The sequence below is a fragment of the Eublepharis macularius genome, chromosome 4 (genome assembly GCF_028583425.1).
Source record: "Eublepharis macularius isolate TG4126 chromosome 4, MPM_Emac_v1.0, whole genome shotgun sequence".
NCBI classification, from domain to species: Eukaryota; Metazoa; Chordata; class Lepidosauria; order Squamata; family Eublepharidae; genus Eublepharis; species Eublepharis macularius.
This window is the reverse complement of record NC_072793.1, coordinates 158,525,370-158,551,627: the sequence shown is the minus strand read 5'-3', so window position 1 is coordinate 158,551,627 and position 26,258 is coordinate 158,525,370. Positions and strand designations below refer to the sequence as shown.

At 43.4% G+C, this 26,258-nt stretch overlaps 1 protein-coding gene across 1 annotated transcript in view; it reads right to left on the bottom strand.

Annotated features, from left to right (window-relative positions):
- Nucleotides 1–25,257, bottom strand: part of LOC129327720 (killer cell lectin-like receptor subfamily B member 1B allele C) — a 37,708-nt gene extending 12,451 nt beyond the window's left edge. The window contains exon 1 of the mRNA XM_054976475.1: nt 25,080–25,257. Coding sequence (XP_054832450.1) covers nt 25,080–25,257 — 178 coding nt within the window. The remainder of the gene's footprint in view (nt 1–25,079) is intronic.
- Between the last annotated feature and the right edge of the window lie 1,001 nt (nt 25,258–26,258).

Sequence of the window (26,258 nt, the reverse complement as noted above, 5' to 3'; positions counted from 1 at the left end):
GGACTGCAGGTTGAAGACTGTTGCAACAATACAATGCTTTGAGAAGTCAAATGTTTTCCTTCACAATATTGCCTGTCCTGTGTGGTTATCAGTATAGATATATGTAGTTATCAACAGCAAATAGTTGGCAAAACCCAAAATTGTTCCCTATGTAAATTAAGGGCAGCCTTTGGTAGCACAATTCATAAGGTCATTGACATTTTCAAATAAAAATCACCAGGCCACATTTTTTAAAGAAAATCAAACTCTAATGTCTGCAGGGGGGGGGAAACTTGCATTCCAGTGAGAACATTGGGGCTGTTTATCTGAACTCTTCCATAATAACAGATAAGAGACTGAGACAGGCCGGCATGGTAATAATGAGAGCATTTTTGGAAGGGAAATAACTAGAGCTGAAAGTTGTAATTATAGCTGGGCTGCTCTCTGCTGTCCATCTGTAACAGGAAATTTGTTTCAGTGGATAATAAAAAGAATAATGGAGTAATTCTGTATATCAAACCACATTTAAAGCCTAATTTGGTATTGACTGATGAACATGGAAGATTTGTTGAAGTGGAAGTTGATTTTTATGAAACTAAAATGCAAAGTGAATTAACAAAGTGAGTGAGTTTTACTGTTATATGTTTGTGTGTGTGCGTGTGTGTGATTTTATCTTTTATGTATTTACCCATTTTAAGTATTTAAAAACTGCTCTTTTTATCTGTACTTTACTTGGTTGGTCTTGTAACCATAATAAACCTTTGGAAATTAAAATGCTGGTTTTGGGAATCTATGTGCCAAATGAGGATAAATCTGAATTTTATAAAATGCTTTTAGATGTTCTGAGATATTTGTCTTATGAAAGTTGGTGTTTGATGGGAGATTGGAATGGAATGATAGTCCTCCAAATTAACAGGAGTTTGGAGCAACATATTAAATTACTCCAGGGCAAGTTTCCAAAGACTTTCTTTGATTTGATAGACAATTTGGGATTGGTTGATCTGTAGAGGCAAAAAAATTGGAGATGCCAGAGATTTCACCTACTTTCAGAAAGGCTTTGATCCCACTCAAGAATAGACATGATTTTTACATTGAGAGATTTAGCTACTAATATTTCTAAAGTAGATATTTTACCTAAGACTTTTTCAGATCATAACTATGACTGTGATTTACAAGAAAAAGTGGGTAGTTATAGATGGAAATTAAATGAAGTCTTATTACAAAATGAAGAAATTGTTAAAGATTCTAAAACCAAATTAAAAGAATTTTTTGAAATTAATATGAATAAAGGAACAGACATGAGAGTGGTTTGAGATGAAACTAAAGCCCCTTATTAACGGTTATTTAACACAACATAATGCGACGTCCCCTTATGAGTCAATAATGACTCGGTGCTTACACAGGGACTACCTTTACCTTTAATGTTCAACTGAAGAAAAAGAAAAAGGAAATAAAACATAATATTTTGGATGAGATAAAAAACAAAGAAGAAGAATTAAAGAATCTCCAGGAAATATAAATATTTTACAACAAATTAAGATTTTACAGCAACAATGTTAACCTTAAGAGAAATGGTAATAAAATTGATTTATGCCAAACAAGGATAATTTGAACTAGTAAATAAACCAGGTAAATGATTGGCATATAAACTGAGAAAGGAGAGAGAAAAGAAAATGATATTGAAAATATGTGAGGGGGATGTAGTCTTAATGGATAACCAAGATATACAGAAAGCTTTTCATAATTATTTGTATATCATTCTTATTTGTATAAGAGCTGTGATATAACAAAGGGGAAAATAGATGAATATATTAGAAAACATAGCCTACCTAGGATTACAGAACACCAAAGACAAATTATGAATGGACCTATATCAGTAAGGGAAGTCGTGGATGCTATAAAAAAAAATTAGTGCAGTCCTAAGCAGCAGGGTGTAAAGTGCACAGGGAGAGGCTTGCACAGGCATAAATGGAACTTGTGTGGACATAACTCCCCCTCCCCCTGCTCGAGGTGCACTACTGCAGATGAGTCACTGCTGGCGGGCACGCTTGGTGGCTGGCCGGAGGTGTAAGTGTGGCGCAAGGTCCCACGCCAGCACTAGAGGGGGTGGGGGGCAGCCCCCGAGTTAGTCTGCTTTCAAAGCCACTCCAGGTCTAGGAATGCCCCCTGCAGCAGCAGAACATTACGCCATGAAAAAAGTGGGCATAGCCCATAGGTGCTCACTGAACGGGAAAACTTGAGCCCCTCTCCCAGTGCCCAGCCCCGTCCCTGTGGCCCAAAGGAGCATAGGATGGGAACTACCACAGGGGCCAATCCGCATGTGCTTCGGGGTGGGTGAGCCCCTCTCCCTGCACCCAATCACCTGCTCATGCACCCTACAAAATCTTCGGCTGCGCTGCTCATGACCTCAGGTAGGTGAGCACACAGCCAGAGACTCTGCCCATCAGCCTCCTGCCACAGGGACTTTGTGCGCAAGACAGGAGAATGGGTACTCATGGTGGTGGGCCCCGAGCGCAATGGAGGGACTTAGTAGGAAAACTGGGAGCTTTGCACTCGCTCAAGGGAAGAAGGACAAACTCCAGAATGTCTGGGTATCTAACAATAACCACCCAGGTCTCCTTGCAGGTTATCTGACCCTGAAGTTCCAGCTCGGTAAGCAACGAGGGAACGAGGGAACAATGACAGGCAAGAAGATGGGGCAGCAGCTAACCTGGCTCGCTGATTTGTGCCAGCTGCCCCCTCACCTGAACTCGCCTACAGTGCAGTCAGTAGATACTTCAGCTTCAGGTGGAGCCTCTAATATATGCCATACGAAGGGAAACATCCACTCCAAGGTAGCAAGCCCAACAACATGCTAGCAATTGTAGTTTCACTTGTACAGCTTCCTCAGGGGCTAAACAATGAGTGTGACTGTTCATTCAACTAAATCAGAGGTGTCTGGCAAGTTACAAGAATGAAAGCATCCGCCGGAGGCACTGCATTTTCTGCTGAGACTGGTTTGAGTTTGATTTGGTTTTCTGCAGCCTCTTTGCCTATTAGGAATGTCTGAACTCTAACTTTTGACTGGTGACCCAGTGGATATGAATGTTTGATTATTTCCTGTTTTGTGTCTGTTTGTAGACTTTTTTTGTATGCCTTCTATTTCATTGTGTACATTTGTGTGTTTATTGTATTGATTTGTATAACTGGATAGCATTTAGCTCTTGGTATATTTTTGAAATACATTTATACTTTGGATTATATATTTTTGTTGAAGGAGTCCTTTTCGTTCTTGTTTTTGTATCTACTCTCCTTCTAGGACCACTGTTTTCGCTCCCCTGATATTGACAGTAGTTGCCACTGCTCCCAACTCCCCATTGGGACATCTTCTCACACATCCCCACAAATTTTTCCTGTCTCAGGGATGAGATCAATGGGGTGGGCTCTGCTGCCAGGAGGAGCAGGTGTCAAGTGGCATCCTGTCCAGCTTCCTTCTCCCCTTCCCTCCCCTCAATGTAAGTTCAGGCAGTGGGGTGGGAATTGAAGTGTGGCCCATGAATGTCTGGCAGGGCATGTGGGAGGCTCCACTGAGGACGTTCATTCTCTGACAGACTGAGCTGCTGGCATCTGATAAGCCAGGCAGAGGGGAAGGTGGAAATTACTGCTGGGAGGTGGGGGAGGTGGAATGACATCTTAGGATCTCCAGGGCTCCTCCGCCGGGAGGATGGACCATCCTCCATTTCACTGTTTGTGGAAGCAGGGATGGGTTTGGGAAATCTGGCATGGGGAGGGGATAAATGGCACCCTCTGGAGCAGTTTCTCTGCTCCTGTGGACTGTCAGTCCATGGGGGGGCATCACCCCCGGACTGGGCCGTGGCTCTCAAGGTTCAACCCGTGTTCTCACATCATTTTGATACAATGATTATTCAAATGGCACTGCTGCAAGTCTGTGAGCACTTTGCACTCCCTTCTGGCCTCTTGCGTGGTTTCCAGTGGGCATTCATAGATCCTTTCGCTCATTGTAGAACCTGCCCCCCCGCCTCTCCGGATCCTGGGGGCTGCTCCCAAGTGCTGCAGGCTTTCTGGTCCCACTTTTCAGGGAAGAGGAACCTGTTTCTTGCAGCAGTGGCAGGATTTGCAGGCTCACTGGGCTGCAGCCACTAGCCTGGCCCTCATCAGAAATGGGGGCTGGTTGGGCTAGAGGGTGAGTGTTAGATCCAGACCTTCACTATTACCTCTGTCCCCCTCCGTTCACAGCAGGGATCAAGGCCTCCTCAGTGGCTGCCCCACTGCTTGCCCCTCGCCTGCCTGTCAGGGGAGCGGTGTGGCCATTGGCTGGTGTGAGTGGGGTTGGCAGGGGAATGGCAGGCGGATGTTCCTGGCAGTGGTCATGCCTTGCCTTGCCATGCTCAGGTGCCAGTGGGACTTTCCTGCAAAAGTTCACAGGGAGCCGTGGAGCACTGCCCATTTATGTCAATACACGAGCGATGCTGCTGCCTCGGGGCTCAGAACTGAGCTGCCCTCCTGGGAAGGTTCTGCAACCTGATGGATTCCCAGGCTCCTATTATAAGTGCTCTGAGGATGAATTGTTACAGCCCTTACAAATTATAATGAACAAGCTACACTGATTTTTTTTTTAGATGCAGAGAAGGCTTTTGCAAATGATTTCGTATTGATTTTGAAGACCTCTATTAAGGGAATTGAAAGGCTGATGGTTAAACTGAAAGAATTGGGCATGGTAGCAGGCTTTAAGGTTAACAAACAGAAGACTAAAACGTTAACAAAAATATGACAATCCAAGATCAGTTGATATTGGAAAACAAAACAGGTTGTAAAATTGAGGGAAAAAATGAGAAAAATATTTGGGTATTGTTTTGACAAATATGAATTCCATGTTGTATCAAAATAATTATATTAAGACTGGGAATGAAATTAAAAGAGATTTAACAAGATGGGAGAAGATTCAGCTGTCACTTTTGGGAAGAATAGCTATGATTAAAATGAATGTTTTACCTAAGATGTCATTTCTATTCCAGATGATTCTGGTTTTGACACAGAGATACCATTTAAATAATGGCAGGAAGATATATCTATATTCATATGGCAAGAGAAAAAAACCAAAGGTTAAATTCAAGGTGTTTAAGATCATAAGGAAAGAAGATTGAGCTTGTCTGATCTGAAATTATATTTTCTGTCCAAAAATACCTATGTGGCTATCACCACAAGAAGTATATCTTAGAAGGGAAATGGTGAGCTCTTCAAGTTGGTTAATTTATCAAGAAAATGCTAGTATTTTCACAGACACATATTAAAATAAAATCAAGAGAGGATTTTTTGACAGAGGGATATGCTTGCCAATTGTTTACTTAGATGCAAATGGTGGAAAATTTAAAGCAGCTAAGAGACAATATGACTGTAATAAATTTAAGACTGAATTTGAGACAGAATTATGTACAAATGATGAGTGTGTTATTGCAAAAATGTATTAACTTGTGTTGAAACTTGAGAGAAAAGAAGAGCAAATCAAAGAATGTATGATTAAATAAGCTAAAAACTTTGGGTATGCTATATTAATGGAACAAAGGGGAAATATGTGGTTAAAAGGGTTGAAATTTACATTTTCTAGTCTTGAGAATTTTTATATGATGATGTATCTATGGTATGACTCCCGAGAAACTGGCTAGAATGTATATGAGTATATTGAATGTATGTTGGAAATGTACTCAAAATGAAGGATCGCTTTATCATCTGCAGTGGTCTTCTAAGTTAGCAAAAACTTTTTGGAAACAAATACATTTATTTATACAGAAGATTTTAAAGATTAAAGTGCAATTGAAATTGGAGCCTTTTTTATTGGGAACTAGCTTGATACCCATACTTCACTACAGTATTTAACTACTTTAAATCTTATAATACTTATGGGTATCTAACTGTTTTGGTTTGTGGGGGGTTTTTTGTTGTTTTTGTAGTATAATAGCATAGTACCTGAGCTTCACAAAGGTGTTTGAATAAAACGAAGTGTGTTGATGTCAAAAACTGATGAAGTGAATTTCAAAATGTAACATTTATTGAAGAGATTTTAAAAGGAAAAGATTGTAGTGCAATAAATAAAGAGAAAAATACACACAGCCTTTTTTTTCTACTGAAGGACCTCTTTGTAGACTTCATTGGTAGTTTTCCCCTCAGGTGCTAGGATCACCAGGCTGCTGGGTGAGTTCACTCTGGGGTAGGCCACATATAACTGCCCATGTGAGAAGCAGTCCTCCCTCAAGTCAATTCCTGCCACTTTTAGTATCTGCCCCTGGGACTTGATGATCATCATAGCAAAGCAGACCTTGAGGGGAACTGCAGAACTGCAGTCTCTTGAACTTGAAGAGGTTATCTGATGGTATGAACGGAATGTGTGGTATGAACATCGACTCCCCCTGAGCACTGCCGGTGAACAATGTGGCCTCAATGATGTTCCTGTGGTAGGCATACACTTGCAGTCTGGTGCCATTGCAGAGACTGGGTGGCTTGAGATTCTAGAGCAACATCACTGGAGCCCTCACTTTGAGGAGAAGCTTGTGGGCTGGGAAGCCAGGAGGGTTGAGCATGTTGAGGAACTGCACAGGGTAGTGGACCACATCATCCATTTGCACCACTGAGTCCACAGATCTGTATTCCATTTCTGCCATGCTTGCATAGACAGTCCATGGACTTCTCCATGATAGTGATGATATCAGGGTATATCATGGCTGTTAGGTCTGCTAGGGTTATCACTACTGTGCCCAGGCCTGCAGGAATGGGCACCTTTAGATATGCTTTGTCCCCTATTTTTAGTAGGAGTTCAGAGAATTCCCCAGCAGACACTTTGCTTCTCAAGTGGACCCTCATGTTCTTTCTTAGTGAGAGTTTCCTGATGAGGGGCCACAGGTACAATGCCTTGACACACATGATAACCTCATCAGCTTAAGTTCCCCTTGGGGCTACTGGCAGAGTCTGCCAGAAGTCTCCAGCCAGCAGCACTGTGACTCCCTCCATCGCTCTCTTATTGCTCCTGACATCTTTGAGGGTTATGCTCAGTGCCTCAAAACACCCCTTAAATGCCATGGTGAGGTCAAGAGGCAGCTTGAAGGTAATGAAGGATCATAGGCCATGCCTGAGTGAGCCTTGACCTTCCATGGAAGTGAGCGCCTCTCTATTTGTCTTCCAGGATTGCTTTGCTCATAGAGAGAGACTGCTGCTCTGTGCACCTTGGGGTGATCTTGCTGGTACTTGGTCACTGCAGCTCAGTGCACCACAGGGGCAGGACATGCAAATTTCCTTGCTGCATCTCTAAATTGCTTCCTCCTTTTATTGTGGGTGTATCTTTCACAACGTCTGCCAGAAGACTTCTTGGGGACAGTAAGAGGTGATGGCTGCGAGATGTGTGAGGTGGAGTTGGACTGAGGGAGGGGTGGTGTGGTGGGCACTTCAGCAGGTTCATGTGAGAGGTTCACATTGAAATGGCTCCTAGAAAGGTCGTGCATCATCTCCCCACGAACATTTAAAGAGTTGCCATACTGACTTTTACATAAAATCCCTATTCAGGAGTCTTGTACAGTCTTTCTTCAACAGTCTGCAATTTCCTTGACCTGATTTTTACCTTAGAACACAGAGTTCCACAGCTGACCCATCAAGGAGGGAAGGGTGCAAGCAGGCAGGAGTCTGCCAGCCACACAGGAAAGACAGGCCCCACAGGAGGATTGGCAACCCTAGAGGGGAAGACTGGGAAGTGTATTTTTACCTCAGGACACATTCAATGACTCTCAATAGCAACTGCATACTGCTTAGAATGTTGGAGTAATGACCAATCAGGTTGCATATGCAAATGACCTCAGGGAATAGTGGCTGAGTTGGCAGTTGGCGGGGGGGGGATGAGCAGCCTGCCAGCCACACAGGGAAGCTGTATCCCTATGGGAAAACACATTTTAACCCTTTTAACCACCTTAGGAGGTTAATTTCTTAAAATCCCTTCTTAGTGAGCCTCTACATCACAAAAGGAACATTCTCTCCAAATTTCACATTTCTAGGTACAGAGATTTGGGCTGGGCATTGATGAGTCAGTCAGGACTCATCCTACTATATAATTCCCTAAATGGGTTTCCGACGACTCACGGAGATTTTACAGAGCAGGTGTCTTAGTACGCCCCTAGTGGGGATACTCTGGACCTCTCAAGGCAGGTGGGCGCCACATGGCCTGCTAGCTTGCACACGCCCACCGGCTGCAAGGTTTGTCATAGCAGCGACTCTGGCTTCCCCCCTCCCGGCAGAGCCCCTTGGAGCATGTGAAGCCTGGACCACCGAAGGACAGCGCGGGTGGGTGGGTGGGCAGGCGAAGGAAGTTTTTCCTCTAACCATCCTGGTGCTGGGCCAGGCCAGCTGGGGGCTCATCCTGAGCCAGGGGCAGCCAGCCAATGAAGATGCAGTGAAGGAGAGCCCGACCCAAGTCCCCGAGGCTGTGCTACCCCTCCCTCCACCCAGCTGGGGTTCAAAAGGCAGCAGGAGGCAAGCTTGTGGGTTGCCAGCTCCAGATGGGGGAATTCTGGGGGATCAGGGGTGGAGCTTTGGGGACCTCAGTGCAGTACAACGTAGTATAGTCCATCCTCCAAAGCAGCCCTCTCCTCCAGTGGAAGTGATTGAATGGGTTGCCAGCCCCAGGTAGGGAAATATAAAAAAAGAGTTTTTAATCATTACCTAGAGAAAAGTGTAGATTTGACATGATATGAGTATTTGTTTTGGAGAAAATCGGAAACCTAGTTTAGATTGCTTTTTCTTGTTTTTTTCTGTATTGTGTATTATGTTTTTGTATGTTGATTAGCTATTTTTGTTTTTGTTTGGTTTATTAGTTTTTGCATAATTGTAATATTTTTGTTTGGTTTTTTAAGTGTATAAAACTCGTAAATAAAAAAAATATCCTTTCTGACAATCATTATATTTCATATTGATGGGTGGGTACAAAAATGCAAACCATGATTATCAGAATTTAATTCAATGTTTGATCACAAAACATGTATAGATCAAGTATAGGTTAATACTTGATTACTTCTGTGCTGCTTTCTTGTTCCTTTTAAATATTTATATTGTACTGTTTATATTGTTCTTTTAAATTGTTAAATGTATGTATATTATAATGTTTTTATGGAATGTAATCCACCCCGAGCCTGCAGGTCTGGGGAGGACAGAATAGAAATTGAAACAAACAAACAAACAAATGTTACTCTTCTACTACAGACCAACAGCTACTCACATAAAATATGTATATTTTCCCTTAAAATATCTGAATCTGTTTTTGCGTTTGCATGCCAAAGGGCTTATTTCTATTCTTGAGTAAATAAAAGCAAAATGCAGAAAAATGTATTTTTACCCATATACATTTTTTACTGATTTCACAGAAAACGGTTTAAGTCACCTTTATCCCCTTATTTTGGTGCTTTTGAAGAGAATGGATTTTGCTCATGTGTTTTAAAAGTAAGGTACAATTTCGTGTTCTGCCTTTCTTCTCCATTCTCTCCAAAATATGATATACATGATAGATAGATAGATAGATAGATAGATAGATAGATAGATAGATAGATAGATAGATAGATAGATAGATAGATAGATAGATAGATAGATAGATAGATAGATAGATAGATAGATAGATAGATAGATAGATAGATAGATAGATAGATAGATAGATAGATATTAAAAACACGATCAGTTGACTATATAACAACAGAAAAAATGTATCTGTATGTTAAATGAATTTTTAGACTCAAAAACTGGAAGCTATAAGTTATTCCCAAGATAGGGCCTATGCAAGTGGAGATAATTTTTGTTTACACAACCTTGGAGGGGAGGATCTAGGAGTTTCACCAATCTACCATTTGAACTGCAGCCCCTCAACCTGTATTCTCCAACTCTTTAGAAATTAGAATAGCTTTGGGGGTGGCACGTCTGGGAGGTTGCAGAAGATATCTATTTCATGCGGCGCTCATTGTTCCTTGAGCGTGACTTAAGAAAAGGCTAAAAGTGGTACCTTGTTTCTTAGCAGGAGATGCAGCTCTTGAAGCATTCCTTCTAACCTGGAAAGCAGTGTCACCTTCTTCATCCTCCATTGCGGTCTTATGAAAAGAAAAAAGGTGCAAAAAGCTGTCCACAGTCTCAGCCACCCACCGGTGAACCACCAGAAGACAAGGATGCGTCAGTGGCCAGGGCTTATGGCAAAAATCAAAAGCTTTTTTTCTTTATAGATTCCAACCACAACAAGCTAACTGCAGCTCAGCAAATGACAACTGAAATAAGGAACAGTTTATTTTCTTTTAATTCTTTGGCAAAGATGGGTAGAAGAAGTGAATTTGTGATAGCAGACTTGGATTTTTCAAATTTAGGTTGGATTTGAGATTCTAGGTATGTGTCTGTTTGAATGATGGTACATATCAAGGATTACCAAGCTGAGGTTCAATCTTGAATGTTAGTCACTTTCCTTCTGAGCTACAGATTTGGAAAGATACCATATAAAGCCATTGCAGCATCACAGCACAGTCTGGCCACGTAACACTTTTATCTAATAACTAACATATTTTCTAAAAATGCCATCTCCTCCTTTTAGAAAAAAAACTGTAGGCAGTCATGCTAGTCCAAAGAAAAATCTAAAAACAAGAACTGAATCCATATATCATCTTTATCAGGACCAACCCAAATGACATAAAACAGTACAAGTGTTCAAGTACAGCAGTGGGGAGCAGATGTCTCAGGTCATGATGCTCTTAAGACCAGGTCTTGCCAGCATCCTGTGCAAAACAGTGAGGAGGTATGTAGGTTGAAAAATGACACTGGTCCATCCCTGAAATCTCCCCTTCCTCTTGGCTCACTACAAGTTGAGAGACCTTTGCTGAGCAGTCTCTTTGGCCAGCATTTATCATCCAAGGAAAGGCATTATTTATTCAATTTATTTAAAACATTTATTATAATATATATAATCATTATCTGTTTATTTGTTTGTTTAAAACAGCAGCACTTGTCCTGGTGGAGGTGCCAGTTTGCATGGCAGCTGTGGCAACGCTGGGGAGGGAAAGACAGACATGAGGGTTTGCATCAAGGCTTTACTTTTGAACAGGGCTTCTAACAGGGGAGTTGAGTTTGGGGGTTCAGCAACGGGTTTCAAGGAGGAGCGGGAGAGAACACATGTAGTCTGAGTTTCCTGAGACAGACAATATAAGCGCCACATCAGGAGGAGGGCCGTGTGCCATAGTATCCTTCCTCCTACACAAATCTGCACATGTTTACCTTATAACCCCTTTAAACAAACAAACCAGTTATGAAGGTAGAAAGCCAGCCAGAGAGTGAGGCCTATCCAGTGATCTGCAAGGAGTGTTACATGTATGATTATCTTCCCACTGGGCATGTATTATTGGTGTGTGCTTGATGCATTAAGCTCTTGGCTCTCGGGGAACACATTTGTTCCCTTGAGGCTAAGGTTGTCGACCTGGAGAAGCTGAGGGAGAGAATGGCCTGTGGATGAGACCTTCGGAGGCCTACAAGAACAGTCCCCTCTCCTGTGCTCATAGCTGTTCAGTTGTTGAGGACATTGAGAGTTTCGAGGCTGGAGGGAGTCAAGCTGAGGAGTTGGGACATCTGTGGTGAATACGTAGAATGCTAAAACGCTAAAGTAGATGGGAATTTCACTGATCCAGCAGGACTGTTATCTAGCCGATAACTAAATTGAAAGTGGCAAAAAGTTGTGAGGTAAAAAACTTTGACCACGACATTTGTGAGCTTGACTTTGGTTTGCAGTGGAACAAATGAGTCAAATACCTCTGGCAGGCAGTAGGCAAAAAGAATAGGCCACAACTTTTGGCAAGTATTAACAGATAGACAGACCAGCTCCACAGTTGCTATTACCACAGCCATCTTGGGGGGGGGGGGTATATTATGAGTGACAGAAAGTTAATTATAGCTTTGGATTGCCACTTTGTCACAGCACTGTGGCCAGGATCCAGAAGACAGACAGTCTTCCAGTCAGGTCTCTATTCTCCCATTTTTCTTCTCTCCACCTGAAAAGGAAAAGCATTCATTTCTTCCTGAGGCCTGCGGCCATCCCTAAATTCAGCAAAATAGAGCAACACGGTAATATAAATGTCACAACAAAGAATCTCCCGTGTGGTATTAATGTCTCCACAATTGTTTTTAATAAAGGATATACTAATTAGGTATTATTTCACAAATTTATTTATACAGAATAAGGGATGTAATGAACAATTTATGTATTCTTTTGTTTCTCTTGACACAACCAAATACTACACCATATATTGCAACCTCCCTCGACCTCAATTATACAGGCATCCTATGCGTTCTAAAAACAATTCATTAAAGTGTCCCGTGCTCAAAGTGCTATCATTGATGTTATTAAAGTGCAATTGCTTTATGGCATCCTATGACACTATTTTTCATATAGAACTCAATTCGCCTTGCATACAGGTACAATACAGGTACAGTATAATGGTAATTCCAGACACTGTGAATGTCACAGATCGAAAAGACCTATAATCATAGGTACACGTAGTTGGTTCTGTGACTGCATTCTCTAATGGACGGTCCAGATCCTTGTAAGGTCCGTTTCCAAGCTTCTTTCTCAAAGAGCACAGATGTCAAAGATTCATCATAGTTAACCTTCCATATCCCTCTTCGATTTGTCAATTGCTTCCATTTGGAAGCCTGATGAGATTGGACCAAAGTTCCATCTAGTCCAGCTTTGAGATAGAAGCAGCTTCCAGCAACTGGACAGAGTTTGATTTCAATATATGTTGTCTTGATTTTTTCTCAAGCTTGTGTTGTCTTCTGTGTTTAAAAAACTGATTCTTCTCACTACCTCCCCTTGTGGAGAGGTGGTGCCAGGGAATAAGTATCAGTCTATCTAATCTCAACATGGCCCATCTGTGGGTACATTAATTCAGCCTGCTCAGACCGGAGCCATGAACAGTGTCAGGCTCCACCATCTTGGGAAGCTCTCCCTTCCTCCCGGGTGTCCTCTTGCTCCAGGCAGGCTACTGGGTAGACCTCTGAAGAAGGAAACAGGGAGATTACAACAACCTCTCCCCCCAGAGAGTAGCTTGGCGCCTCTCTATCAAACATGTTTCCAGGGCTGTCTCATGCTTCCTTCCTCTGGAAGTGTGCATCCCTAAGCCTCAGGAATGCTAGTTGGTAATGATGAAGCAGGAGCCCTGGGTGGGATCCAGCATTACAGAGGGGCTGTTCTCTCATGGCCTCACAAGGCCATAGCCAGAATGAGGCCAAGTGGGTGCATTGCTCCATCTAGTACAACTGGTTTGCTCACTTCGACATGTGGCAACCCCACCTCCTGAGAAAGGCAAGATTGTATGTTAATTTTTTATGTCCTGTCTTTCTCTACATGCAGCTATTTTTTCCTTCACAACAACCCTGTGAGGTAGGTTAGGCTGAGAGTGTGCATGACGTACCCAAGATTGCCTAGCATGCTTGTAGCTTTGAAAGCCATTTGATAGTTGGAATTCAGCCCTTGAAGAAGAGACAATTTAGGTTCTGCTGGGGTTTATTTTTAATCTTGTTTTTTGTGAAGGTGATAAAAAGAGAATAAAGTGTTCCTGTGAAGTGCGTGATAGGAAGGGCAGAGGAAGCAGTAGATGTGGTGATAAAGTCTTTGTGGTGCAGATCAGTAATTTGACAATCCTCGCAACCAGTTTGAACAAGCTTAAAGTTCAATTTCAGATGTGTGCAAACAAATACGAATTAGGACAAGGTAAGTGAGATCTCTCCCACTGTTCAGTTTCACCCATAGCAAAGAATTATACAACTGATTGGGTTTTTACAAATTTTATTATATCATTAAGTTACAAATATATTATAGACATAAATTATACAACAAAGACAAAAACAACAGATTCTTGTGAAAGATTCAAAACAGACAGAGACAGTGCAAAGACTGATGGATACAGAAGTCTCAAGCCAAAGCCTGTCTCACGTGGGCACATTTTTCACAGGACCTTAATGTGAGAGCCAACAGAGCTGTGAGAAAAATGGGACAACTCTATAAAAGTTTTGCCCGACAATCTTTTTGGTTTCTAAGGTACCACTGGACCCCAATCCTGCTGTTACAGGAAAATGCACAAATGAAAAAGATGGCTGTCTTATATAGACATATAAAAGTGAAAAGAACATCCTTATGGCTCTTTGCGGCTGTATCAAAATAAGAAAATGGAAGAGATAAATAGTGTCCAAAGCCATTAAGATGTTAATGGGATGAAAGCATGCCGCTCAGCCAGAAAAGCTGTGTTGGAGCTGTGTATATCAATGCCGGAATCACATGGACCTTGGGATAAGAAAGCAATAGTCGTGCCCCTATTGTGTTTCCTTTGGAACAAAAATCATGGGCAGAATGGAAAAGGCTGGCCAACAACTGCTGATGCCATCTCTTGGTCGGATACAAAGAAGCCGATTGGTGCTTTGAAGCCTGCCAGAGTGAAGGCAGGTTCCCAGCACTCACAAACAACTGAAATGTCTGAAGGCAGCGGGGCGATCAGGCACATTCTACTGCATGAAGTACCACAACAGAGCTGACTGCAGCTCATGCTAGACTTACAGTTTAAGCCATGATGAAATCCTGGTAGGGGGAAGCAAGCCCCTTCCTCTCCCACCTATTTACAGGTCTAGCTTGGACCAGTTTCCAAGCTAATAAGCCATAAGCAGCACAGGCTTAACCCTGGGGCAGCTGCTTCAGGTGCCAGTTTGGTGTAGTGGTTAAGAGCATGGGACTCTAATCTGGAGAGCCGGGTTTGATTCCCCACTCCTCCACGAAGCCAGCTGGGTGACCTTGGGTGAGTCACAGTTCTCTGGAGCTCTCTAAGCCCCACCCACCTCACAGGGAGTTTGTTGTGGGGTAATAATGGCATACGTTGTAAACCGCTCTGAGTGGACATTAAGTTGTCCTGAAGGGCGGTATATAAATCGAATGTTGTTGTTGTTGTTGTTGTTAGGGAGCAGCAAATACTGCCAGGTCCCACCTGAGGAGCATCTTCCTTTAGTCTTTGCTGGGAACAAATTACTGCCAGTTCTCTGAGTGGCCTGAAGCATCACTGCAGGCCTTTAGGCTCCTCTGACTGCACTGGAATATCTGTTGTTGTTGTTTTTTAGGGCTGGGAAGAGAATAGTTTGAGATGGTCCTCGTGTGTACACCATGATGACCGATCTCTAGGCGCTACAAAATATGAACTGCATCACCATTTCACTGTGCACGCGAATGGTTGTGTGAACAGTCTCTCTGAAAAGAGCTGAGATCACCAGTGGAAGGAGTGATGGGGTAAATTTTGCCCCGTATGCACCCATGCTACTCTGTCCACACAATAGCAACCCTAGGAAAGCCATATGCACATTCATAGGTAAAGAGCCTACATTCCTACCTGTATTCAAGTTAACATGGATAAGCTGGGAGTGGATCTCACTCTCCCCTCCCTCTGGTGTAATCATTTTTACTCTTTCTAAACCCCACTGGCTTTAGGGCTTTTCTGCACACTTAACTTACTCCTCTGATTTTTTGAGTAATTGATCCAGAAGCACTGAAATCAGTTTAGGTACAGTTTTTTGGCATGTCTATCCTCCCTCTGCTTTTTAACAGTTATGGAGTTGGTTTATTTTGTTGTGCACATGCCCTAAAGGATCAAGATTTTCAAGCGAAGATGCTGTCGTCTTCAGTGGCATTACCGCTGGTGTCACATCACCCCTCCCCTTTTTTATTCTTAGCATATGCTTAAGCCCCCCCCGCAACAGTCCCCAGCTTTCGTAATGTTTTAATCATCAGTTTCATAGCATTATAAGGACCTAATGTTGTAATGATAAATGTAGCAGGTTTTCTGAATCGCCAGCTTTCATTTTTTTTTAAAAAGTAAGTCTCTAGCCAGTTCTGTTGCTGAGATATGCCTTTTTCCTTTCATCCCTTCAACAGAAGGGGCAATAGACTTACTTTTATTTTAAAAACCAAATGCTGGGAATTCAGGGAACCAGCTGCATTTATTATTACAACATTAGATTGTTATAACATTATGAAACTGACAATTATAAAGAAAAGATTGAAAGTGAAACCAAGAGAGGGAAGGGGGATGGAGGGAGGGAGGAATGGTTTGACAATGACAAATGACTAATTAGAACAATAATTATCAGAAAATGGGTTGAAGGTGGGTGGAAGTGGGCTGGACAAAGAAAATCGAAAGAAACATACTGTACAAGGAACAAATGCGACACTGAATTGGCTTTAAAAAAAAAAGATCAAGGTACAAGCAGTTTCAAAATAACTGGGGAAAACCTGGGGAAAACAAACAAAAGAAACCCCCTTGAAGTGTAAACTAACAGCAAAAAAAGTGTGAGGAAATCAGGGGATAAATCGAAGCTGATAAAAACCCCATGCTGAAAAGGCTTTTAGCCTACTACAGCCCATGTAAGTCATGGTATGACTTAATAGAAAGAAATCAAACGAAGTAACTTCTTTCATTTTCCTTCAGTGTCCACTTTATGCTGCCTTATGCTGCCTGCTCCAAGGAGCTTCTTTTTCTTGCAAGATGCTTTGGTCAAGCAGATTAACAAGGGCTAGTCTTCAGGAAATTGTTTTATGGGAATATTTTTAATTTTAAATAATGTAAGTGGTGAAATATAGGGAGGAGTAGAAAAGGATGACAGAAGCATCCCAAAGAAGCAAGAACTTCAAGGGTGTGGCAGAAGGAAAGGCAAAAACTCCCAAACCAGTCAGAAGCCTGAAGTTAAAACAAGAAACCCTCTGCTGCCTTTTCAGCAGCCCCAAATGGGTTTCCTCTAACATTTGGAGCATGAAATCATTGGACTCTTGTAGTCATTTGGTTACGCTTTTGTTACTCATCTGTTTTATTGCATTTCAGGTTTGCAATTCTCGGAGGAGGAAGCTGTGCATATATGAACCACGTCGGTATTGCCAGCTCCAGCTGCTCAAGAGAAGAACCGTGGATCTGCAGTAAACCACTTGTGAAGTGATAAAGGACAAAGATCATTGTGTCCCTGCAGAAGAGACTTTCTCAGGTATTCTTAATGTGCTGATCACTTCCTTGACTCCGACTCATCCTCCTCCAAGCACTGGTAAACTCGAGGCAGCGATTCAATTTACTTCAGAGGAGAGAGGCATCAGGAATGTATATTATAGTGGGCCAAGGAAGTGGGTAGAAAGGAGTCTCCCCCCCAGTGCCTGGAACAGGGTTATAGCTCATAACTATAACGCCTGCCCAGTATCTAGGAAGGGTTTGTCTCAGTGGAGCACCCTTAAGTCTGGAGAGGAGGGAAAGTCGTGCTGTGTTTGAGTATATAAAGTGTAACCTCTGTGAAGCAGTGTCAACCTCTGAACGAAGCCAGCAACCTAGTGTTATACCAAGGGCCTCACACCAGCGAAGTTTCTGTACAAAAACCTTTCTGCTACTTCAGTTCAAACATCTGCCTACCTGCCTTTTGATTTTAACCTGCTGTAAATAAACCTTGTTACATTTTGAACCTCAAAAAAAATGGAATGTATGGTGTCTTTGTAAGAATCCATTTATAGAAGCAAGCACATAGGCAGTAATAAATTCACATCACCCTCATATCCCTCAGAATACAAAATGGATGTCTTTGAGCTCTCCTCACACACACCCTCCGGACTTGGAAAATAATGGTTAAGTTCTGCTTTGGCAGCTGAATATGACTTAGGACTTGGGTTACCAGCCTCCAGGTGATGGCTGGAGGTCTCCCGGAATTACAACTGGGTTGCTTCCACATGCTCCACTTTTTTCGGGGTTTCCCTGTCCCAAAGCCGTGTCTTCCAAATCCGCTTTGAGAATTCACCTTTCACATGCGTCGCCCTTATGTGTATTTCATGGGTGTTTGTTGTGAAAAAAAAGGTCACAAAACAGAAAATGCATTCTTTATCTAATAATAACATTCGATTTATATCTGTGCCTCATCACAAATGACATTGGTGCATTCCTGCCTAACTTTCCTTTTTTTTCTTTCAGTGCATGCAGGATTGCGCTATACCATTGTCCTGCCTTTCAGCGGTAGAAACTGGACATGTGTAGTACAGCATTCTCTACTGTTGATTTCCCACTCAAAAGTTTTAAATGCAAAAGTGTTTCATAAATATGCGAACAGTAGAGTATTACAATTGTGTGATTCCATATGCTACTATATAAAAGGCAAACTGACCACTCACTCCTTTTCCCCATGCAGGCATAGTATGCAGGGAGAAGAAGTGAGTTGGGGGCAAAACAGTTTGCCTCCCTGCTGCCTCCTCGGGCTTCCAGAGACACAGAAAGGCTCAGCGCGGTGGCGAGGCCCTCCCAAGTTCCTGCAGCAGCCAGGGGTGGGGCTCTCTGCCACCTCCGTTATGAAGAAGAGTCAGCACAGTTCAGCTTCAAGTTGATTGTTTCAGCTGAGCTGAGTTTCCATTTCTGGCTGACTCCAGAGGCTTTTACTTTGTAGCTCCGAAGAATCTTTCCTTGGGCTCCAGGGTGATTTGTCTTTATGAACCATAAGTAAGTCTGTACAAGATTTTCAGTTAGTCTGGATTTTCTTGGGATTCAGGTAGTCCGGAGACTGTATCACGAGTCCCTGTTGTGCCCATGGGTGTCATGGCGTCCACTGGTGCCTTTCCTGGTACCCACCAAGTGCTTTTAAAAGTGGGCAGGGCCAGGTTGGGCTTTTGCCCAGCAGGCATTCTCATTGGCTGTGCAGATTAGAAGACATCCTGTTAAACAGAGCTTTTTGCCTGAAATGTTGAACAGTTACTATTAGCATTATCCAGAGCCTCGTTCCCTGACAATTTGTGATTGGCTTTGCCTTCTGTGGCAGCCATTTCGTGGTTGTGTCCACCACCCTGTGTCAGAATTCAAAATGTACCTTCAGGCTTAGAAAAGTTGGGGTTTTGTGCTGTATATAAAAGTTAACTTGAAAAAGACTTGGGTACACAGATGTCTCTGAGGAATAAAAAATGAAGAATGCTGTATGAATGCAGCCAAAAGTTAACTTAAGCAAACAAATGTGCATGTTTTAATCTAGATCTAGGTAAAGTGACTGGACATAAGCATAGGTAAAAAAGAAGTCTCAGGAATGGAGTCCACGGTAAGTTAAATAAATTGGCAGCATGCAACTGGGAAAAGGGCTGATGAAGTTTCAGGTAGCACTAATAGAAGCATCCTATCTTCAAAACACAAGAAGTAATAGTTTGCACTATTCTGTACAAATCAGACCTCATCGGGAGTATTGTGTCCAGTTCGGGATGCAGCACTTGAAGGATGTAAACAAATTGCAGTGGGTTCAAAGGAGGTAAAAAAGGTGATTGGGTCTGGGAAACAAAACCATCCTGTAGAGTTCAAGGAACTAATATTAATATGTAAGCTAATAACTAATATGTAAGCTCTATGTTGTAATGTAAAAATGTGAGTACTCTACATGCATACAAATACAGTCCAGGGTGCTGGAGGTCCTGGCTCCATGAGCTTATACTTCACAACAAGTGGTTTCTAATATCTTCTGGGTGTGTTGCTTTGATTATGGAGAAAGCAGGTTAGTCAGCTACTATACTGTGCATAGCCTCCCTACAATCACAGGTCAGATCAACATTTCAGTAGCAAAAAAAAAAAAGGTAAAAAGAATCCCTCTACAGGGATTCCTGAACTTCAAAGAAGGGATTTCTGTAAAAATACCAATACATTGTACTCACTAGTTTTTTATTTTGTTTCTATGAAATAGCAACATCCACATGTCTAATAATGATCCTGTGGTTTGGGGCGAGGTGGAGACAAGGGAGATTTTCTTGCCGACTTGGTGGGGCAGGTTTACAGAAGAATCTAAAAACTCACCCCATATGGAGGGATGGGTTAATCCCCTCCAAAAGGAACTTCTCTGCACTTGCACACAATGGACACAGCCAGCCCCCCATCGCTGCCTCTACTCAGAAGCCTCCGAGGCAGTGATGTGTGCAAGGGAGGAGGAGCCAGGGGCAGCAAGGAGGAGGAGTCACCACCAGGGTTTTTTTCTGCTGGAATGTGGTGGAATGGAGTTCCGGAAGCGCTTGAGAAGGGGTGGGGAAGAGGGGAGGAAGCAAAGGTGGGGGGAATGGAATGGCTGCCGAGCAGCACAGAGGGCAATCTCAATTCCCCTCTGTCTGGAGATCAGGGACGGGGCCACCAGCCATATGACCATTTTCTCTGAGGGCAACCCACTGAGTTCCACCTCTTTTCCCAGAAAAAAGGCCTAGTCACCACCCACCATGCCAACAGAAAAAAAGCTGCCCCTGCCATGGGACCCATTGAATTCCCCCACAGCCATGTGAGGGAAGCAGCAGCACTGCTAGTGGGGTCCTAAGTAAGTGATGGAGGGGGAGGAAAAGATGGAATGATGGGGATAGAAAAAGTAAGAGAGAAAGTGGCAGTAGGCATGGGGGGCGGTCAGAAGGAGAAGTGACAATAGGTGTTGGGGGAGGGAGCGTGATAAAGAGAAAAGGTAAGAGAAGGGATGGTGGAGGGAGAAAGATGAGAAGGGGTGGGGAAGAGGGGAGGAAGCAAAGGTGGGGGGAATGGGATGGCTGCTATATGAGGGTCCCTGCTTGTTATAAACAATAACAATAGTATACATCACTTAAGATATCATAACAAAATGGGATCCTTCTGACAAATCCACCTAAGTTGAACTTTGCAGTTAGCAGATGAGATTGTGCCGTTCCTTATTCTTCCACAGTATTCAGTCTGGTATGGTGCTTTTTGGAACCTGCAAAAGAGAGGAGGAGATGCTTCCTCATCAGGAATCAAGGCTGTGGCAACTCTTCCCTGTCCTAATAAGAAGCTGCCCCCCTCTCTCCTGCAGCTCTGCCTTTCCTCCCAGTTTCATACCAATAGCATATCTAAAGAAGGGAGCTTGGATTCTCAAAATCTTATATCCTGAAAATCTTGTTGGTCTCTAAGGTACCACCAGACTCCAATCCTGCTATTCTCCTGCAGATCGACATGGCCATGTACCTGAAACTAACTTAATGTGATTTTTTTCACTAAAACATTTATACCACACCTTTTCACGTGGTTCTAGCCTAGACCATTCCAACTCTAACAAAGTTCATCTTTGCGGCACGGAAAGACATCCTGAAAAAGGAGCAACTTACAGACTCATGTCAAAGGAAAGACCTGTAATCCACACCCATTTCTTCTCTGTTGAAGAGTAGAAGAGTCCAATCCAGTAACTCTGTTCATCCTCTGTAATCTGTTTTAAGAGCAAACATTTGATGCATCTAGAAAGTGTAATTATATTTCTTTAAATAATTAGTGATCAGCATGAAATTCAGAACTTGGCTAGGAAAACTGAGCTATTTTGCAAAAAAAAAGAGGAAACAACTCCCCCCCCCCTCCCGGCTTCATTTTAATGGTTAGACAGACTTTTCTTGGTTGTAAAATCATTATAAATGGATCCTCCCTTAAGCTGTGTTGTCCCAGGCCTGCTCCTGGCTTATATCCTGTTGGCATTAGGCTGCTACCAGTCTGGACTTCGTTAGACGTCTCCATTGTTGGGCTCCTTAGTCCACGTACCTTTGTCACTGCCCTTGTAAGCTGCTCAATATTGGAGTTAATTTGGTGCAAGAATATGAATATATAGTCCACTGTCTTAGCAGTCAACGTTAAAAGCTCTTTCAAAACATCATCAGTTTCCTCATTTCCCCCCTCTGCTTGTGGAATGTTGTCATCTGCCATTGTTTCTCCATCTTGCTTTCCTTCAAGGGCAGATGCACCGGCCAGGGGTGCATACCGATTAGCAGTGGGGATATTAAATACAGCCGTCTCTTTTGTTGGGAAGTAGTCTTCAGTTCTTTTTTGTTTGCATGCAGGGGTTATAATTTTGTCCTCTGAGTCCTGTGGATGCTTGCATGTCTTCATTGCTAGTTTAGACTGCCAGGCAACCTTGCTGGTGGTGCTTCATTTTAAAATATTCTCAAAAAAGACCTCTGCAGTTCCATGGACATTGTGAAACACAGGGTGAGATCCTGCGATCTGTCCGTGGAAGACACTGATGATCACTGATCTTCCTGACTCTCCCCCCTCTCCCTCTTCAGCAAACTTTTCCAATCTAGGGATAGTTTATTATTGAGGTTGCAGGATCTATGTGGAGCAGTAACCAAGTGGGGTGGGAGGCTCCCTCCTGCCACTTGCATGAAAGGAACATCACTGAAAGATGAGAAAAGGCTGATTCCCGCCCCCCCCCCCCCCACACACACACCACCACCACCAACCGCAGCTTGGCTATTACTCCATGTGGGTACTGCAACTGCAGGAATAAACTTGCCTCAGATCAAATGGCTGGTGTGGGGAGAGGAAAGCTTGAAAGATCCAGGACATCTGACATCCATACTAAAAATTCACTTGAAGCTTCAAGAAGTTATGGAGGGAAGTGGATGGTTTTATTTATATCATGTACTTTGGATAAACTTATGAGGAAGACATCTTATGTACTTACAGTCTTCCTTTCTCACTGAGACTCAAAGTGGATTACAGCATTTAACAAAACAACAATACAAACAGTGATAATTAGAGATGGGCATGAACCAACATACGAACCAAAGTTTGTCACGAACTGAGGTGGTTTGTGAACCAGTGGTTCATCAGAGCCCATTTCTGACGAACAGCGATGAACTTTAGGCCAGTTCGTTTGGTTCGTTTTTTGGTTCATGTCTGCAGACAGCCTGGTGCTGATCCATCTATTCCCTAGGAAACAGTGGAGGGACTTCTGCAGATTTTTCCTTGCATTAAGAACAAATGGGGTGGCTGAGGGCACCTTCTTTGAGGGGCTGTAAAATACCCTCTCCGAAGTCCAAAATTGACCAAATTTGTAGGGGACCTACTCTTAACTGTCCCCTAAAGCCCCCCCCCCCAAGTTTCAGGGAGCTTGTACACTGGGGAAGGCATGACCTATGTGTTTTTCCTGTTGCTTTCAGATTTCCCCTTGCAATAGGAACAAATGGGGAGTCCAAGGGCACCTTCTTTGAGGGGGCTCTAAAATGTCCTCCCTGAAGTCCAAAATCGACCAGATTTGAAGAGAACATACCCCTAACTGTCCCCTAAAGACCCTCAAGTTTCAGGGAGCTTGGACCCTGGGAAAAGCGTGACCTACATGTTTTTCCAGTTGCTGACAGATTTCGAGGTCTATAACTCGGACATTCGACATCCAATCTTTGCTAAACTTGGAGGGTGGCTGGAGGAGAGCCTGCTGAGGACTTCTTGTGAGTTTGGCATCTCTGACTGTGAAGGGGGCCATTATAGAGCCTCAGGAAGTGACAAACCATGAACCAAACAAACTGGTTCATGAACTGAGGCAAGTTCGTCAAAGTTCATGGTTCGGGTTTTGTGAAACGCGATGAAGCACAAATCGCACAGTTCGGAATTTTCCCGGTTCATGCCCATCTCTAGTGATAATACATACAAAAACAATGTAGAATTGGATTACAAAAATGAGAAAACAAGACAATATATATAATACCTATAATAAAAAATGCAGTGAAACTGTCTAAAAATTTTCATAGGCATAAAAACTATAACCCCATGAAGCTACCTTATATTAAGTCTGGCCATTGGTCTATCAGGGTCAGTCTTGCCCACTCTGAATGAAAGCAGCTCTCCAGGATCTCAGGCAGCGGTATTTCACATCACCTACGGCATCCTTTTAACTAGAGATGCCAGGAATTGAGCCTGGGTCCTTCTTCATGCCAAGCAGATGCCCTACAACTGAGTCACTTCCCTTCCCCAGACCTCATTCCCTTTAAAAGAATGCTTTCTTGAACAATTCCATTTTACACCTTCTGTGGAATGATAATAACAATAAAAATGACAACAACAACAACAACAGGACAACTTAACACCCACTCAGAGTGGTTTACAAATGGTGTTTATTATTCTCACGACAATCACCCTGTGAGGTTGATGAAGCTGAGAGAGCTCCAAGAAGTAGTGACTGACCCAAGGTTACCCAGCTGGCTTCAAGTGGAGAAGTGGGGAATCAAACCTAGTTCTCCAGATTAGAGTCCTACTACTCTTAACCACTACACCAAACTGGCTCTCACTACACCAAACTGGTTCTCTGATAAAAGTGTGGTTGGTTTCACAACAGAGAATGCTCAGGTACAAGCAGTTGTGACCTAGCATTTGCATTGGGGCATCTTCAGAAGGCTTTGGCTGTTTCCACAGATCTTTAGTGGTACGGTTCACCTTCAGAACTGTGATGGCTTTTCCCCAAGGATGCACACAATTGTTGCAGTATCTGCTTGTGCACACCCTGCACAGATGCAGGCCAGACTTGGAAAGAGATGTCACACTTTAGGACCCTGTGAGAGGGAGCTCCTCCTGACCATGCATGAACATCAGTTTCCCGCCAAAACAGGGTGGCGTGAGGCAGAGCTCCCCTCGTTCCCTCAGTTCTTCTTTTTCCGCTGTTGAGAGAGGTTCTTCTTCTCTGGATTTTTCCCCTTCCCATCCAGCTAATATGTTGCAAAGAGCCTTGTTGAAACATAATTCTCAGTGTCACACCAAGATGCCACACACGGATGAGCACGATCTATGTCTCATTTGTTTGGATGAGCCTCATAACTTTACAGGCTGTCATCATTGCTAGGGCTTCATAACAAAGGCCAAGAGTGATAGGGCTCTACGCCTGAAAGCCACCCAATGGGAGAAAGTATTATCATGCTCTGACACTCTGGCAGCTAAGGCATCTGCCATGAAAGAGCAAACACCAAGATCTGAAGGTCCATTGGCACTGAAGCTCCTCAATTCGGCCACACCAGTACCGACCTCGGATCTGATGAAAAATCGATCATTGGTTCCGAGACCTACGCCCCTGGAATGACAGCACTGCTGACGCTCTTCTGAACGCTCAGCCTTAGAGCCTCCAGCTAAGAAATCTAAATCTAAGGGCAAGCACCCAAAATGTGCCCCTTCTACCTCCTCTCACTACAGAGGAGACACCCTATGCCCACACATACTATTAGTTCGGCACCACTGATCTGTGAGAAGAATCCAATTGCTATCCCTCATAACCTTCTCCACCTCACACTTCATCACCTGCAGACATCGGGAAACATTCACCATGGAGGACGTGATCTTGGATTTGTATAAGGCTCCGATTCTGGATCTGCCTTCCATACCGGTCCCAGCAGGCGGTCCTCATTTCATCCTTGGTCTCCACAACCGGTTCCAACATCTTTGGTTCCATGGCTGATCCAACAAACGGTTCAGCCATTGCAATTGGGGGACTACAGGACCTTCTGCATCTCTTCTGCAAGTAGTGTTTTTTCCTGTGCAAGGCCAACCTTCCACCATACTGACCTCTTCAGATCCGAGCCCTCGATTTCCAGCCCCTCCTCCAATGTTCTCTGAATACAAGGAGGAAGAAACTGCTTCACACTTCGACATTGTTTCACATTTAGCATCCAATCCCTCCCCAGAGGAATCCATTGGTGATGCAAACTCCTCAATGCCCAACAATGATTTTAGGTTGCTTTCTAAGCAAATGATATGTATCTCCCCCTAGTGGAGAAACTTTTACCCTGAACATATTATCTTACATATAGGTTTAGAATTCCTCCCCAATGTAGACTCAAGTAGACATGGGCACGAAACAGGAAAAAACCGAAACGAGAGTTTCGCGTTTTGTTCCAATCCACAAACCATGAACTTTCATGAACTTGCTCCAGTTCATGAACCGGTTTGTGGTTCGTGGGATTTAAATGCCCCTTTCCTTGCTGCTGTGAAGCAGCACGGAAAGTGGCGTTTCACTCCTGCCGGCTTGGATCAGCTGCTTGTCAGGGAGATCCCCGACAAACAGCTGACCTGGGGGTTTAAATGCCCTAGTCCCTGCTGCTGCAAAGTGGCAGGGAAAGGGGCATTTCACCCCCACCAGCCTGGATCGACTGCTTCTTGGGGAGATCTCCAACAAGCAGCCAATCTGGGGATTTAAATGCCCCATTCCCTGCTGCTTCACTGCAAAGAACCTTGGGAACATCATTGGAGGAAGGCAAGGAGAGACCTTCAAGTCAGAAGGCACAGTGCCCAGCTAGCAGCACAGCACGGCCCAGCATCCACAGCGATGATGCGTGCTTGCAGGAGCAGGACTGAGGCAGCAGGGTGCATGATGTAGCACAGCTGGTTAAACAACATGAGGCCTAAAAGCAACAGAGAAGGGGAGTAGCTGTGTGGAAGCAACGTGTCTGAAAACAATAGAAGCTCTCCACTAGGGGGAGA